Source organism: Portunus trituberculatus, chromosome 6, assembly GCF_017591435.1.
Source record: "Portunus trituberculatus isolate SZX2019 chromosome 6, ASM1759143v1, whole genome shotgun sequence".
Taxonomy (NCBI): Eukaryota; Metazoa; Arthropoda; class Malacostraca; order Decapoda; family Portunidae; genus Portunus; species Portunus trituberculatus.
Genome location: NC_059260.1, coordinates 9,244,767 through 9,257,708, shown reverse-complemented (window position 1 = coordinate 9,257,708; position 12,942 = coordinate 9,244,767). Strand labels below are relative to the sequence as shown.

Genomic DNA, 12,942 nt, shown 5'->3' with positions numbered 1-12,942 from the left:
TGTCCCTAATGATGTGAGCTACAATATTGTATTACTGTATTTTACGGCTTGCAAGATGCTGCGTCTTGGAAGACGCACCCTAATATTTGAAAGAAATTTCTAAGAAAAAAATAAGTCATTCTCGTACAAGAACGCATTCACCATATACCCGACCACTGAACACAAAAACATCAGAAGCAAGGAGTCTGCAAGACACTATTGTTTCACCACTCATTACAAATTTGTTGGAGCACTCACCACAAATTTAAAACTATGTAAATAAAAACACCATAGGTAAATACATATACACAGTGAAACAGTCTATCTCTTCTGTTTTAGTGGCGGGCGACGGCATGTTTGGACCTGTTGTTTACATTACGGAATCACTTGTCCGATCGCCGAAACCAAACACGTCAGTGCTGTAGTTTGTATTTATTTTATTTTGTAGTCGTGCTTCACAGGCTTTATCATTGTGAATATAATTCACAAGTGGAGTTTTGACTCTTGCTTGAATGAGTAAGCCACTTGGATGTTCTATTGATAAAGGTATAAAGGCTCCTGGCATGTGTGTGCGTTCGTGTGCATGTACATTGTACATACGTGTGTTGCAATGAGACGAGGGAGAGCGGGCCATTTTCTCCACATGCTGAGTAGGCTGCAGGAAGGATTATGGTATTGAAAATACTTGTAACACCTAAGTACTGAGTTTACATAATATAAATGGCCGAATTAAATGGTACTTAAGCAACATCATAATGTAATGACAACATACAAATCCAGGTCACTATCGGTCAAGTGTCCAAGCTCACTTGAGGTTGGATGCTGCCTTACAATACAACATTCATCTTGGAAGACGTGCTAGTATTTTTCAGGGTATTTTTTAGGAAAAAAAGTGCGTCGTGTAAGCCGTAAAATACGGTAAATCCCAGGTACAAACAGATACATAGAACATAGATTATATGATACTGTTGATATTCTGTATTGACTTTTAAAATATCTTGTATGAATAATTTTGGGAGAAGTTGGTAATAAATTTTTTTTTTATGATCTAAAAATACTACTATCAATATCTAAAATACGGCACTAAAATTTTGACTGTACTATATATTATGACCAAAAATATTCAGTAACATCATGATACATGGATATAGTTATTTTCATGAGGATTTTAGCATCTTTCACAATGCAAGTGCCCATCAGTATCAAGATTTAGATGTGGTAAAATAATGGAGCACCAAAACAAACATATCAAAGGACTACGATAGAGTGAGGAATATATGAAGCGTTCTTCCTTCTGTTGGTGTAGTGGCATAGGCATTACAGGAGGAATTAACTGGTTGTCCAGCAATATGTTTAAGTTAAACTAAGGCAGGACAGCAATACTCTTGCCAGGATACTTGAGTTGCCTATTCTTAATTGAAAGTATTGTTTCCATATAGTCTTCAGTGGATATGTGTGATTTGGACTTTGAAGTAGTGCAGACATGTTGTCTTCATGTTTACTGTTGTCTATATTAATACACTTCCAATCAAGGGTGTATATTCTTTTGGAAATCTGAAGTTGACCAAATGAATCTTGATGGCAGTTCACTAGAATCAACTTATATATATATATAATTGTTTTCACTCTGTAAGATATTCTGTTAAGCAGAATTTGGATGTTTTATATTGAGGAAAGTAAATTATTGACAATCCCAAATTATTTGATATAATACGTTGTATTGAGTCCATGGTGCGTAGTAATAGAACATATTCTTTGCTAATGAGTCACTACTGCTACTGTATGTGTATGAGACAGGTAGGTAGTGGACTTGTGGTCCTGCTGCATTCCTCACCTCAGAGTCAGCACACAGACACACAGCCACACTGCAGTCTGCTGCTGTGTGTACATGAGCTAAGGTTTGTCAGTTTTATCTTGTTTTTCTTGTTATCTATAGGGTTTTAATTCTTTTGACCAGCAAACTATAAATAACAATTCGAGTTATAAGACAACAGTACATTTGTGTTAGCTAGTAAACAAAGACATGAGTATTTGAAGACAGTTGGAGATGTTTCTTCTCAACTTCTGGTCTGCCATTTTTAACCCATGATTATGTGAAGAATTTATTTCAGATGATTCAGATGCTACACCAACAGAATCATCACTCACTGTCTCCCAGGCTAAGCACTCAGGAACATTAGGCTATATGAGAAATTTTTTTTCTTTTTTCTATTATTTCAATTTAAACTTTACACTGCAATTTTAGGTAGGGCAAAATATTCCAGTGCAGTGTTACCACACCAGACCAAACTTGAATTAATATTTATAATTTTAATTCAAGGTAAAATGTAACAGTGTAATTTTAGTTAAAACAAAATATTCTAGTGCAGTCTCACCACACCACTCAAAAGAGACACCCAGAACCAGCTGTAAAGGTTTGTATGTAATGTGTCATAACTGAAATTTAGTATATTCAACATATGAACTACTTACTGAATAGCAAATTTTTCATTAAAACAAGGAAAAAATGATTTCAAAAGACTTCAGTGAACTTTTCAAACTGGAACTAGGATGTCTCTGAGAAGTTGAGCTGGAAGTGAAGTTTAAACCTGACACCCAGCCAGTGTTTCACAAGGTGCGACCAGTTCCCCTAGCACTGCAAGAGCAGCTCTCATAGGTCTGTGATTCTGATATTGCTAGAGGCATCTGGAAGCCTGTGGCGTTCAATGACTACAGAACCCTAGTTGTGCCCATCTAGAAAGCCATTCTGCCTGGACAAGCTAAAGCTACATTGATAGTGTGTGATGATTACTGTGGGATGGTCAACCCACAGCTGGAAACTCATCATCAGCCCATGTTGCTTCCTGAAGACCTCAAGCAAAACCTAGGAAGTGGATGTAGTTATTCCAAGATTGACTTCACAGACGCATATAATCAGGTCATTTTGGCTCCTGAGTGTCAGAGGCAGCTTGCTCTTAGCACATATCATGGTGTATTACTGCAGTGTTGCCTGCCCTATGGAATCAGTTCAATGGCTGGATATTTTCAGGAAATCATGGGACAGATTATGCAAGACTTACCAGATATATGTGTGTACTTAGATGACATTCTGGTGAGTGAAGCTGATCCTGACGATCACATAGAGAATCTTTGTAGATTACTTCAACGACTGGAAGAAAAAGATCATTGTAGATGGGAAAAGTGCCAGTTTGTCCAGAGCTATATCGAGTACTTGGGTCCTCTGCTATCGAGAGGGCATCAGAAAGGGTACTGAGGATACCAGCCCCTACAGACGTCCCGAGTCTGAAGGCGTTCATGGGCTCCGTTCAGTTCTGTGGAAAATTTTACTTAACTGCTCAATGGTTGCAGAGCCTCTTCACCATCTCACACAGAAGAATGTGCCATGGCAGTGGGAAATGGAGCAACAACAGGCATTTCAGCATCTCAAAGATTACCATCCTCGGATAATGTACTGGTTCACTTCGATCCAGCCTTGCCGGTTGGCCTAACGTGTGATACATTTAGTGTTGGCATCAAAGCAGTCTTACTTCACCACTACCCATATGGAAGCGAGCGTCCAGTCTAATGCCCTTTCAAGAGAATCTAAGAAGGATCCGACCATCTCCTCTGTAATGTATTATATGCATGAAGGTTGGCCTGAAAAAGGAAAGAGTGAGAACGAAAGCGTTGAGAAATTCAGACAACTGGAGAACATACTCATTACCTGTAATGGGTGCCTGCTACATGCTGTCAGAGTAGTCATTCCTACTAGTCTCCAAGGGATCAGTATTGGATATTCTACACCTGAGTCACCTGGGAATTAAGTGTATGAAAGAACTAGCAAGAACAGCAGTTTACTGGCCAAACATTGATGCTAATATCGAGCAGTTTGGAAAAAAACTGCAATACATCTGTAGAATATCAAAACAAGCCACACAAGCATGCGGATGATGCTGAAAAAACCACGGAGTCATTTGCACCTGGATCACGCAATAAAATCCATGGGCTCTCATTGGCTAGTGATGACTGACGCCTACTCAAAATATCCCTGCATCAGCCAAATGCAGTCTGTTTCTACGAAGGTTACTGTGGAGCTGCTTGAACAGAACTTCATGCACTTTGGATTCCCTCATGTGCTAGTAATGGATAATGCGCTAACCTTCAAGTTCGAGGAATTCAAGCGTTGTTGTAAGGAGCGAGGAATTACACATCTGACTGGCTTCCACCCCTACTGCTAGAGTGCATCTGGTGCCTGGTTTGAGTTTGCAGTGAGACCTAATTGTTGCTGTAAATGAATTTTTTCACCCCACCTTGAAAAGTTTAGACTATTGGGAATTTTGGATCATTTGTTTGGATTAACAGACTTTTACTGTAGATATGATTGCTGTGATGCCATCTGGATGAAGTATAGAAGGAGAGATGAAGAATATTTTTTCCTTCATTTGTATAAACTACATGATATTATGTATATTTAACAAAATTATCTTTTACTCTCCACATTTCTTTTCAACATTATCTTTCTTTTCAGATATTCAAGAAGCATGCCACCAGTTAAACGCAGCAACAGGAAGAAGGTTAGTTGAGATAGACATTTGCCTAATTAGCACAAATGTGTACAGGAAACTTGTAATCCAAAACTTCTTCCATGAACTGACTTTTCCTTTTGGCTGCTCCTAAGGTGGTGCCACAGGGAATCATTCTTCTCTAATATGGTGTCCTCTGCATCTTCTATCACATCTACCACTTACATGTTTTTTTTTTTTCTCTCATTGCGTGCATAAGTTCCCTCTTTGCTCTTTCTTTCTCCCTTCTGTTGGGTAGGTTCATTTCCAACATTCTCCTTACCACATATGCCTCTTGCCTTCTAACTTGCTGTGGATCCCTTCTTTGGTTCTTAGTTTTCTTATTAGTCTCCTGTGTGGGACCCTGACAGAGACTTTCTTAAGGCCCATCAAGATGCAGTCTAATCAGTGTTTAGGTGAACAGGGGCAAGATGGAAAGAAGACTGCCCAATGACTTCTGACCTAACTCAGGATTTGAACCTGGGCCCTCCTGACTGTGAGTTGGGCTCACTAACCACTGCACTACCAGACCAATGTTTGCTTATTTACCTAGTTGTGGGATATAGGAAAAGAGCTACACTAGGCTCATGCTGTCCTGCCTCCTGATGTGTTTCTATCAAAGTTTTGGTTAAATTTATGTATGGTCTTTGCACACACTGTTTCTTCAAGTTTGTTCCATGCTGCTATACATCTGTGAGGAAAGCTGTATTTCTGTATATCTCTGCAATCATTCACTTTCAGTTTTCTTCCATGTCCTCTGGTGCTCCTCATCAAATTTCACTGGATCATCTCTGTCCAGCTTCTCTATACCTTCTGATATCCTATATAGTGCTAGCATATCATCTCTTTCCCTCCTTTTCTCCAGTATAGTTAGTCACAGGTTTTCCAACCTCTCTTTGTAACTATATTCACTTAAATTTGTCGGGAATTTTGTTGCAGTGTTCTGGATTCTTTCCAGCTTCCTGTTATATTTTTCTTAGATTTGGTGATCACACTAATGCTGCATACTTCAAATGGGGATGTATCATCATTGTTGTTATTAGCTTTTTTTTTTATCATAAAAAAAAATTGGCAATTCATTGTGATTGATTCCCCTAAACTTTTTGCAATGAGGGTTTGGAAGGAGCCATCAGCAGCATCACAGCAATCTGCCGTTTTGTGACTGAACTGGACACTCTGGGTCGTTATTAGTGTGTTGAAGTGAGATAATGATATTGTGAAGTGATTATTACTCATCTTGTCCAGCTTTATACCTCTGTCTAAAACTAATCTTTTGTAGTAGTGTTATTGTGAGAGTTATGTGATAGTATAGTTGTGATGATGAAGGTAGTGAGAAAAAAAAACAATTTTGAAAAGATCATAGCAGTCTTATGATATAGACAGAGGGTGGAGAAGTGTGGCAGTTAGGGGTGGAGTGAGGGGAAGGTCTAGGAGGGGGAGATAACATGTGTGACGGAGGGCAGGCAAAGGCTGAAGGTCAAGCTGTCAGCCACAACTGTCTGCAATTATACATTTGTTTTTTGTTGTCTTCTTTTCTTGAAGTTTATGATTATAATTCTCATTGAATTTATCCTTGTAAAGATGTAATTATTTAAAAAAAAATAGAGAGCTTAATGATGCATGACCCCTCTTGTCACCTGGCCACAGCCTGAGTCACTGAGTGAGAGAGAGACACCTAAGGTTGAAATTTACCAAGAGAAAAAAAATATTCATATAATTTTTTTTGCATAGACAAGCATTAAGTGAGACATATCGATGATAAGATGAAGCACAAAGAAGATATCTGTGGGTTATGTATTGTATTAATGCATATTACGTGTATGTGGCAACACTGTGTATTTCTCTACGCATTCAGCTAGCGCGTGAGCCTGTGCTCCCGAGTCGCTACTGGCCGCCATTTCCTACCCTTTGTAGCTGTAAGGACAAGTAAAGAATCTACGTGTACTGCGTGTATGTCTGCCCCTTACTTAGGCATACACGCCCTCCATTATACATCCCGCAACCAACATGGCGCAGTGACGACACGTCTTGTCCCTGGAGACATCAGTTACGAGGGGAAAGAACTCATCCCAGTAGCCGGTGGCGCCATCACGTCCTCCCTCCACCAGCTGTGAGATTGCTGACGTGTGCTACGACTGTGTGTTGCGGACCCGTGGTGTTACATGACAGTGCAGTGCAGTGCAGCGTGTGGCAGTGAATTACAGTGCAGTGTGCGGCGGTATAGTGCAGTGCAGTGCCCGAGAGTGTTTGCATCGAGGTGCCGCTTTATTTCAGGGGTTGGTTACGTCTCTTTGCCCAGAAACGAGCGCAGCGCGACGCACCTCTGCTCTCTGTCGAGTCCCGCAAGAAACTGACTGCACTGCCATTACGAGTGCGGCGTGCCGTGAGCCTGCGCTTACCTCCTTGGTGCACCTCGCTGCCTGCCTGCCCAGCTGTCTTCCCGCCACACCACGCACACTGACACATTTGCTCTCACATCTACGAGTGATTCCTCGGCATGGCGCGGTCAAAACGACGTCCCAAGCCTCCCAAACGAGTTGAGGAGGAAGATGAGGGGATGTCGGGATAACCAGACAGCCTGTCACAGACGTTGGCTGGTGCTACCGCAGGCGCGGGTGACGCGGCGGCCCCGGACACCGCCGCCCCACCTCCGCCCGCCACCCCACCCACCACCATCACTCCACCCAGGTCGCCACACCATGCACCTTCTCACACACCTGTCTACCCTGATTTCTCAGTATTCTTCCAATGATTCGCTGACAGGGAGGCGGCCGCTCGACGTGAGATGGAGGAACAACGCCAGGAAGACAGAGCTGAGTTTCGTGCTCTGTTAACCATTCTCACTTCTTCCCAGGGCGCGCCTGGTGCAGCTCTGACGAACCCCCAGACGCTTGGGAGTCCTGGTGGTGCATAGAGCGGCTCCGGTACCCACCCACCTGTGCAGAAAGCAGCTGTCACACCTCCGCCGCCACTGTCACAATATGTGACGTACCAAGTGTTTCGTGAGTGGAGGAGACGTTGGGAGGACTATGCGACGATGATCGACCTGCCCAGCTTGACGCTGCCTAAACAGAGGATCCAGCTTCGTATGTGCCTCACTCTGGAGACGCAGAGGGTGTTATAGCACACATTACAGGTGTCGCCTATCTCTCTCATGCCAGTTGATGAAGTGCTTGACATTCTCCAGGCTCATATACGTGACTCCAACAACGAGGCATTGTGTCAGCGAGCCTTCACTAGCTGTCGGCAGGCGAGAGGCGAGCCCTTTTCCGAGTTTCTCGTCCGACTGAAGAGCCTGGCGGAGGAATTCGACATCTGTAAGGCTCACCAGCTGGACTGTGAAGAGGCCTGGATGAAGCACGGTATCCTGACAGGCGTCCACGACGAGGAATTGGTGACCAAGATTGTGTCCCTCGACGCCGCCTCTACTCTTGCTGACGTCATCAACGTATGCAGGGCCCACGAGGCGACGCGGTCAGCCGCCTCTGCCATACGTGCCTCACCTACAGTGTCTGCTGTCTCAACGTATAAACAGACGAAAAAAGCAGCACACAAACCTGGAGTCCCCCCTCGCCAACCTTCACCCACTCATCAGGCGCCCACCTCCTGCAGCAGCTGCGGCAGGCAAGACCATGGCCCGAAAGGCTGCCCAGCAACAGGTGTTATGTGCATAGGTTGTGGGAAGACTGGCCACTATGCTTTGATGCCCAAGTGCACAGCCAGGCAGTCTATGTGCACTGCTTGTAACCGTCTGGGGCACCTGGAGAAAGTCTGCAAGCAAACCAAGGCAAGGAGTAAGTCGCAGCGACCCGAGAAGCCGAAAGGGAAAGAGGGAAGACACCCCACCTTCCACGTGGTGCGGTTACAGTCTCTCACAACGGACCCAGGGTCTCATGAGGGCCTACCTGAGGCCTCATGTCAGTCTCCTACCAGTACTCGTGATGACCCGACACCACCTCCTACTGTACGAGTGGAAGTGTTGCATGATGGTCACTCTGGTGGTCTGGACTTCATTCCCGACACTGGTGCCGACACGACGGTCATCGGCCCACAGCACTTGAGAATGTTGGGCATCGACAAACAGGCTCTTGGTCCTCCTCCATCCCTTGCCTACTACAACGCTGATGGGACGAAGATGTCTGCTGCCCTTGGTTCGCTCCAGGCCACACTAGTTTACGGCGAGCTGTCTTGCACGGGCTGGATAGATGTGCAGGGTTCGTGGAACACCCCACTTCTGTCCCGTGAACACTGTCGTGCTTTGGGGATCGTGCCTCACGACTTCCCTGCTCAGATTTTCTCAGCACGAGGCAGTGTCGCCAGTGTAAGGGAGGCGACAAACGCTCCAGCTCCACGTTCCAGCGTGCCTGCGTTACCTCTTCTCAGCACCACTTCCCCAGACGCAGCGAAGGAGTACTTCTTGAGGGAGTACCAGGATGTCCTCTTGACAAAGGATTCCACACAGGATGCTCCACTCAAGCCGATGTCTGGACCGCCGATGAGGATCCACTTACGAGACGACGCCCAGCCGTTTGCTGTCCACACGCCGAGGCTTATTCCTTTGGCCTACAGGGACGCAGTGAAAGCTGAGCTGGACTCTATGGTGGCACGAGGCGTTATTGCTCCTGTTGGTGACGTCCCATCTTATTGGTGCCATCCGATGGTTGTTGTGCCGAAACCTGGTGGAGGTGTCAGGATCACTACGGACCTGAGTAAGTTGAACGCACAAGTATCTCGGCCTGCACACCCATCACCCACGCCTTTTGCAGCCATCCGGAGCGTCGATGCCAGGGCACGCTACTTCACCACGATTGACGCGTTGTGTGGATATTGGCAGATACCCTTGCATGAGGACGACCAGGCCCTGACTACGTTCATCACTCCATATGGGCGCTTCAAGTACCTCCGAGGTCCCATGGGCTTCACAGCCACAGGCGACGCCTTCTGCCTCCGAGGAGACATCGCGCTACAGGGAGTGCCACAGTGTGTCAAAGTCGTGGATGACATTCTCGTGTACGACGAGGATTACTTCACACATCTACGCCACGTTAACGACATCTTGGCCAGATGCTGAGCCCATGGCATCACTTTAGATGCCAAGAAGTTTGTGCTGGCGGCTCCATCAGTGTTCTTCTGCGGCTACAGGCTCTCCCATGACGGCATTGCAGCAGACCCTGACATGGTTCGGGCCATCACTGAGTTTGCTACGCCTGCTACGTTGACCGACCTTAGGTCCTTCATGGGCCTTGTCAACCAGCTCGCCAGCTTCTCGCCCGATCTCGCTGCCACTGCTGCGCCTATACGCCCACTTTTGAGCCCCAAGAAGTCGTTTGTGTGGACGCCCGACCATGAGCAAGCCTTCCAACGTGTGAAGGCGGCCTTGGCCAGCCCACCAGTCCTTGCTGCTTTTGACCCTGCTCTCCCTACGACTCTACAGACCGATGCTTCCCGCCTGTATGGGCTGGGTTATGCCCTACTGCAGGACCACGGTGTGGACAGCAGCGTCTCGTCCAGTGCGGCTCACGTTTCTTGACGGATACAGAGACCCGATATGCGACGATCGAATTGGAGATGTTAGCTGTCGTATGGGCCATGGGGAAGACCAAGTTCTACCTCACAGGATTGCAACACTTTAACCTCATCACCGATCATCGCCCTCTAGTTCCCATCCTAAACAGTTACTCCCTTGACGCTATAGAGAATCCACGTCTACAACGCCTCAAGGAGAAGATCGCCCCGTACGTCTTCACAGCTGTATGGCGCCCGGGCAAGGAGCTGTGTATCCCGGACGCTCTATCTCGCTCTCCTGTTGGCTACCCAATGCATGCTGACGATGTCCTTGGCACTGATACCAGCTTCCAAGTTAAGAGTATCGCTACACTACGTGCGATGGAGTCTCTTGCTCCGTTGGCGCCTCCTGATGTTGCAGAAGCACCTCCTGGCAGTGACCTTGCCCTTAAGGAGCTTCGTAAGATGGCAACCGAGGACCCCGAGTACGTCCAGCTCTTTCATTTTGTGAAGAACGGATTCCCTATGGACAGGTACGCCCTCCACAACGTGCTCCGCCCGTACTGGAAGTTACGGGAGGACCTCTACTGTGATGAGGATCTCGTCCTGTATGGTGCACGAGTGTTGGTGCTTACAGCCCTACGTCGCCGTGTCTTGGCCCGCCTGCACGACAGCCATCGCGGTGTCGAAGCCACCAAGCGCCGTGCTAGGCAGGCTGTGTTCTGGCCAGGCGTGGATGCAGACATCACCAACACTGTCCGAGCATGTGAGCCGTGCCAGATTCTGCAGCCCAGTCAACAGCAAGAACCAAGACTCTGTGATGACAACCCAACTCGACCATTCGAGTCCATTTCTGCTGATTACTTCTCAGTTGCAGGGAATGCTTTCATAGCCATTGCAGATCGTCTGTCCGGCTGGCCTGTCGTCGTGTCCTGTGGCGCTGATACGACGTCTGCTGCCACCGTTCGCCACTTCTGCTGCCTCTTCAGGGACCTGGGTGTTCCTGTACGCCTGCGCATGGACGGTGGCCCACAGTTTGCCAGCCGGGAGTTTTCTACATTCCTCGAGCGCTGGGGAGTCCGTCACGACACATTGACGCACCATTACCCACAGTCTAACGGTCATGCTAAGTCTGCAGTGAAGGCCGTGAAGCACTTCATCCAGAAGGTGGCACCGTCTGGCAATATAGACTGTGAGGCGTTCGACAGGGGTCTCCTGGTGCTTCGGAACACCCACAACCAGACGGGTCGCTCTCCAGCTCAAGTCCTGTATGGTCGCCCCTTACGCTCTTGCCTAAGAAATAACGAACCGGACATAATGTGTGTTGTGGAAACAAAGCTAAGGCCCTAAATAAAGCTAGACTGGTTTGTTGTAAAACACTACAAAATATGGAGAAATGATAGGAAAAATAAAGGTGGTGGTGGTATAATGGTTCTTACTAAGGATGATCTGATAGTGAAGGAGGTGAACTATAGTAAGAGAAATGAGGAAGTGATAAGTATGCTTATAACAGATGGCAAGAGGGACATTAATATTATAACAGTATACATACCACCCAGAACCAGTGCTTGGGAATATGAACAGTACCAAATGGTGATGAGGAATACTCTAGACAGAATGGAGCAAGAACTCAACAGAAAGGATAGAGTGATGATAGTTGGAGACTTTAATTGCAAAGAAATAGTGTGGGAAGACTACGAAGTGGTGAATGCTGGTGAGTGGGCAGAAGAATTGTTAAAGGTAGCAACAAATAACTTGATGGCACAGTGGGTGAGATCACCAACAAGGTGCAGGGGACAGGATGTTGCAGCAAGGTTGGATTTGGTATTTACCAGGGGAATCTCTCTAAAAGAGGAAATTGAACATGAAAGTCCCTTGGGGAAAAGCGATCATGATGTCCTAAGCTTTGAGCTGGATACAGAATTAAGCACGAATAAGATTGTGGAACGAGGAGGAAAAATTAAATTATACTAGGGCAAATTATAACCATATAAGAGAGTTCTTTAATGAAATTGACTGGTCCGTGGTATACCAGGAAAGAGATATGCAATTGAAGTACGATAAATTTATGGATTTGTATAACTCTGCTGTGAAAAAGTTTGTGCCATATTACAGGAAGGGGACTTTAAATAATAAACAGTGGTTTAACAGAAATTGTGAAGAAGCAAAAAAGAACAAAGAAAAGGCATGGAAGAAACTTAAGAAAAACAGACCAAACTGGGATTACAGACTGGGTGATGAGAAAATTAAAGAGACCAATGAGGAGAAAGACTTAGGAGTAACCGTGCAAAACACTTTGTCACCGGAGAAACACATTAACAAGATTTTTTGGAATACATACAACATGTTTCAAAATATTGGCCTTGCATTCCACTACCTAGATGAAGGAATGATGAAGAAGATACTATGTACCTTAATAAGACCCCAGCTAGAATATGCAGCATGTGTCTGGTCACCACATATGAAGAAGGTAGAAAGGGTACAAAGGCTGGCAACAAGGATGGTACCAGGACTCAGGGAGTTAGACTATGAGGAAAGACTGAGGAAGCTGGGGCTGACCACATTAGAAGAGAGAAGAACAAGAGGAGACATGATAACTATGTATAAATTGGTGAACAAGATTGACATACTGGATAGAGAGTTGATAAAGGTGGCCACAAGTAATTATCTCCGAGGACATGGAAAAAAGCTAATAAAGGACATCTGTCTAAATGACGTGAGAAAATACAGTTTCCCGCATCGTAGCATTGATAAGTGGAATAAACTGAGCAGTCATGTCGTTGACGCGGTGTGTGTCAATCAGATGAAAGAGAGATATGACAGGAATGGACGAGGAGACAGGACACAGAGAGCTTAGCTCGAGCCCTGTAATACATAAATAGGTAAATAGGTAAATACATGCAAGCGCCTTCCAGAA

The 12,942-nt window shown here is 45.7% G+C and overlaps 1 protein-coding gene across 1 annotated transcript in view; it reads left to right on the top strand.

Moving 5' to 3' along the window:
• The first annotated feature begins 371 nt into the window (after positions 1-371).
• Positions 372-12,942, top strand: part of LOC123517268 — a 230,171-nt gene continuing 217,600 nt past the window's right edge. The window contains exons 1-3 of the mRNA XM_045277241.1: positions 372-391; positions 1,777-1,877; positions 4,487-4,532. Of these exons, the coding sequence (XP_045133176.1) occupies positions 4,500-4,532 (33 nt within the window). The 5' untranslated portion in view covers positions 372-391; positions 1,777-1,877; positions 4,487-4,499. The remainder of the gene's footprint in view (positions 392-1,776; positions 1,878-4,486; positions 4,533-12,942) is intronic.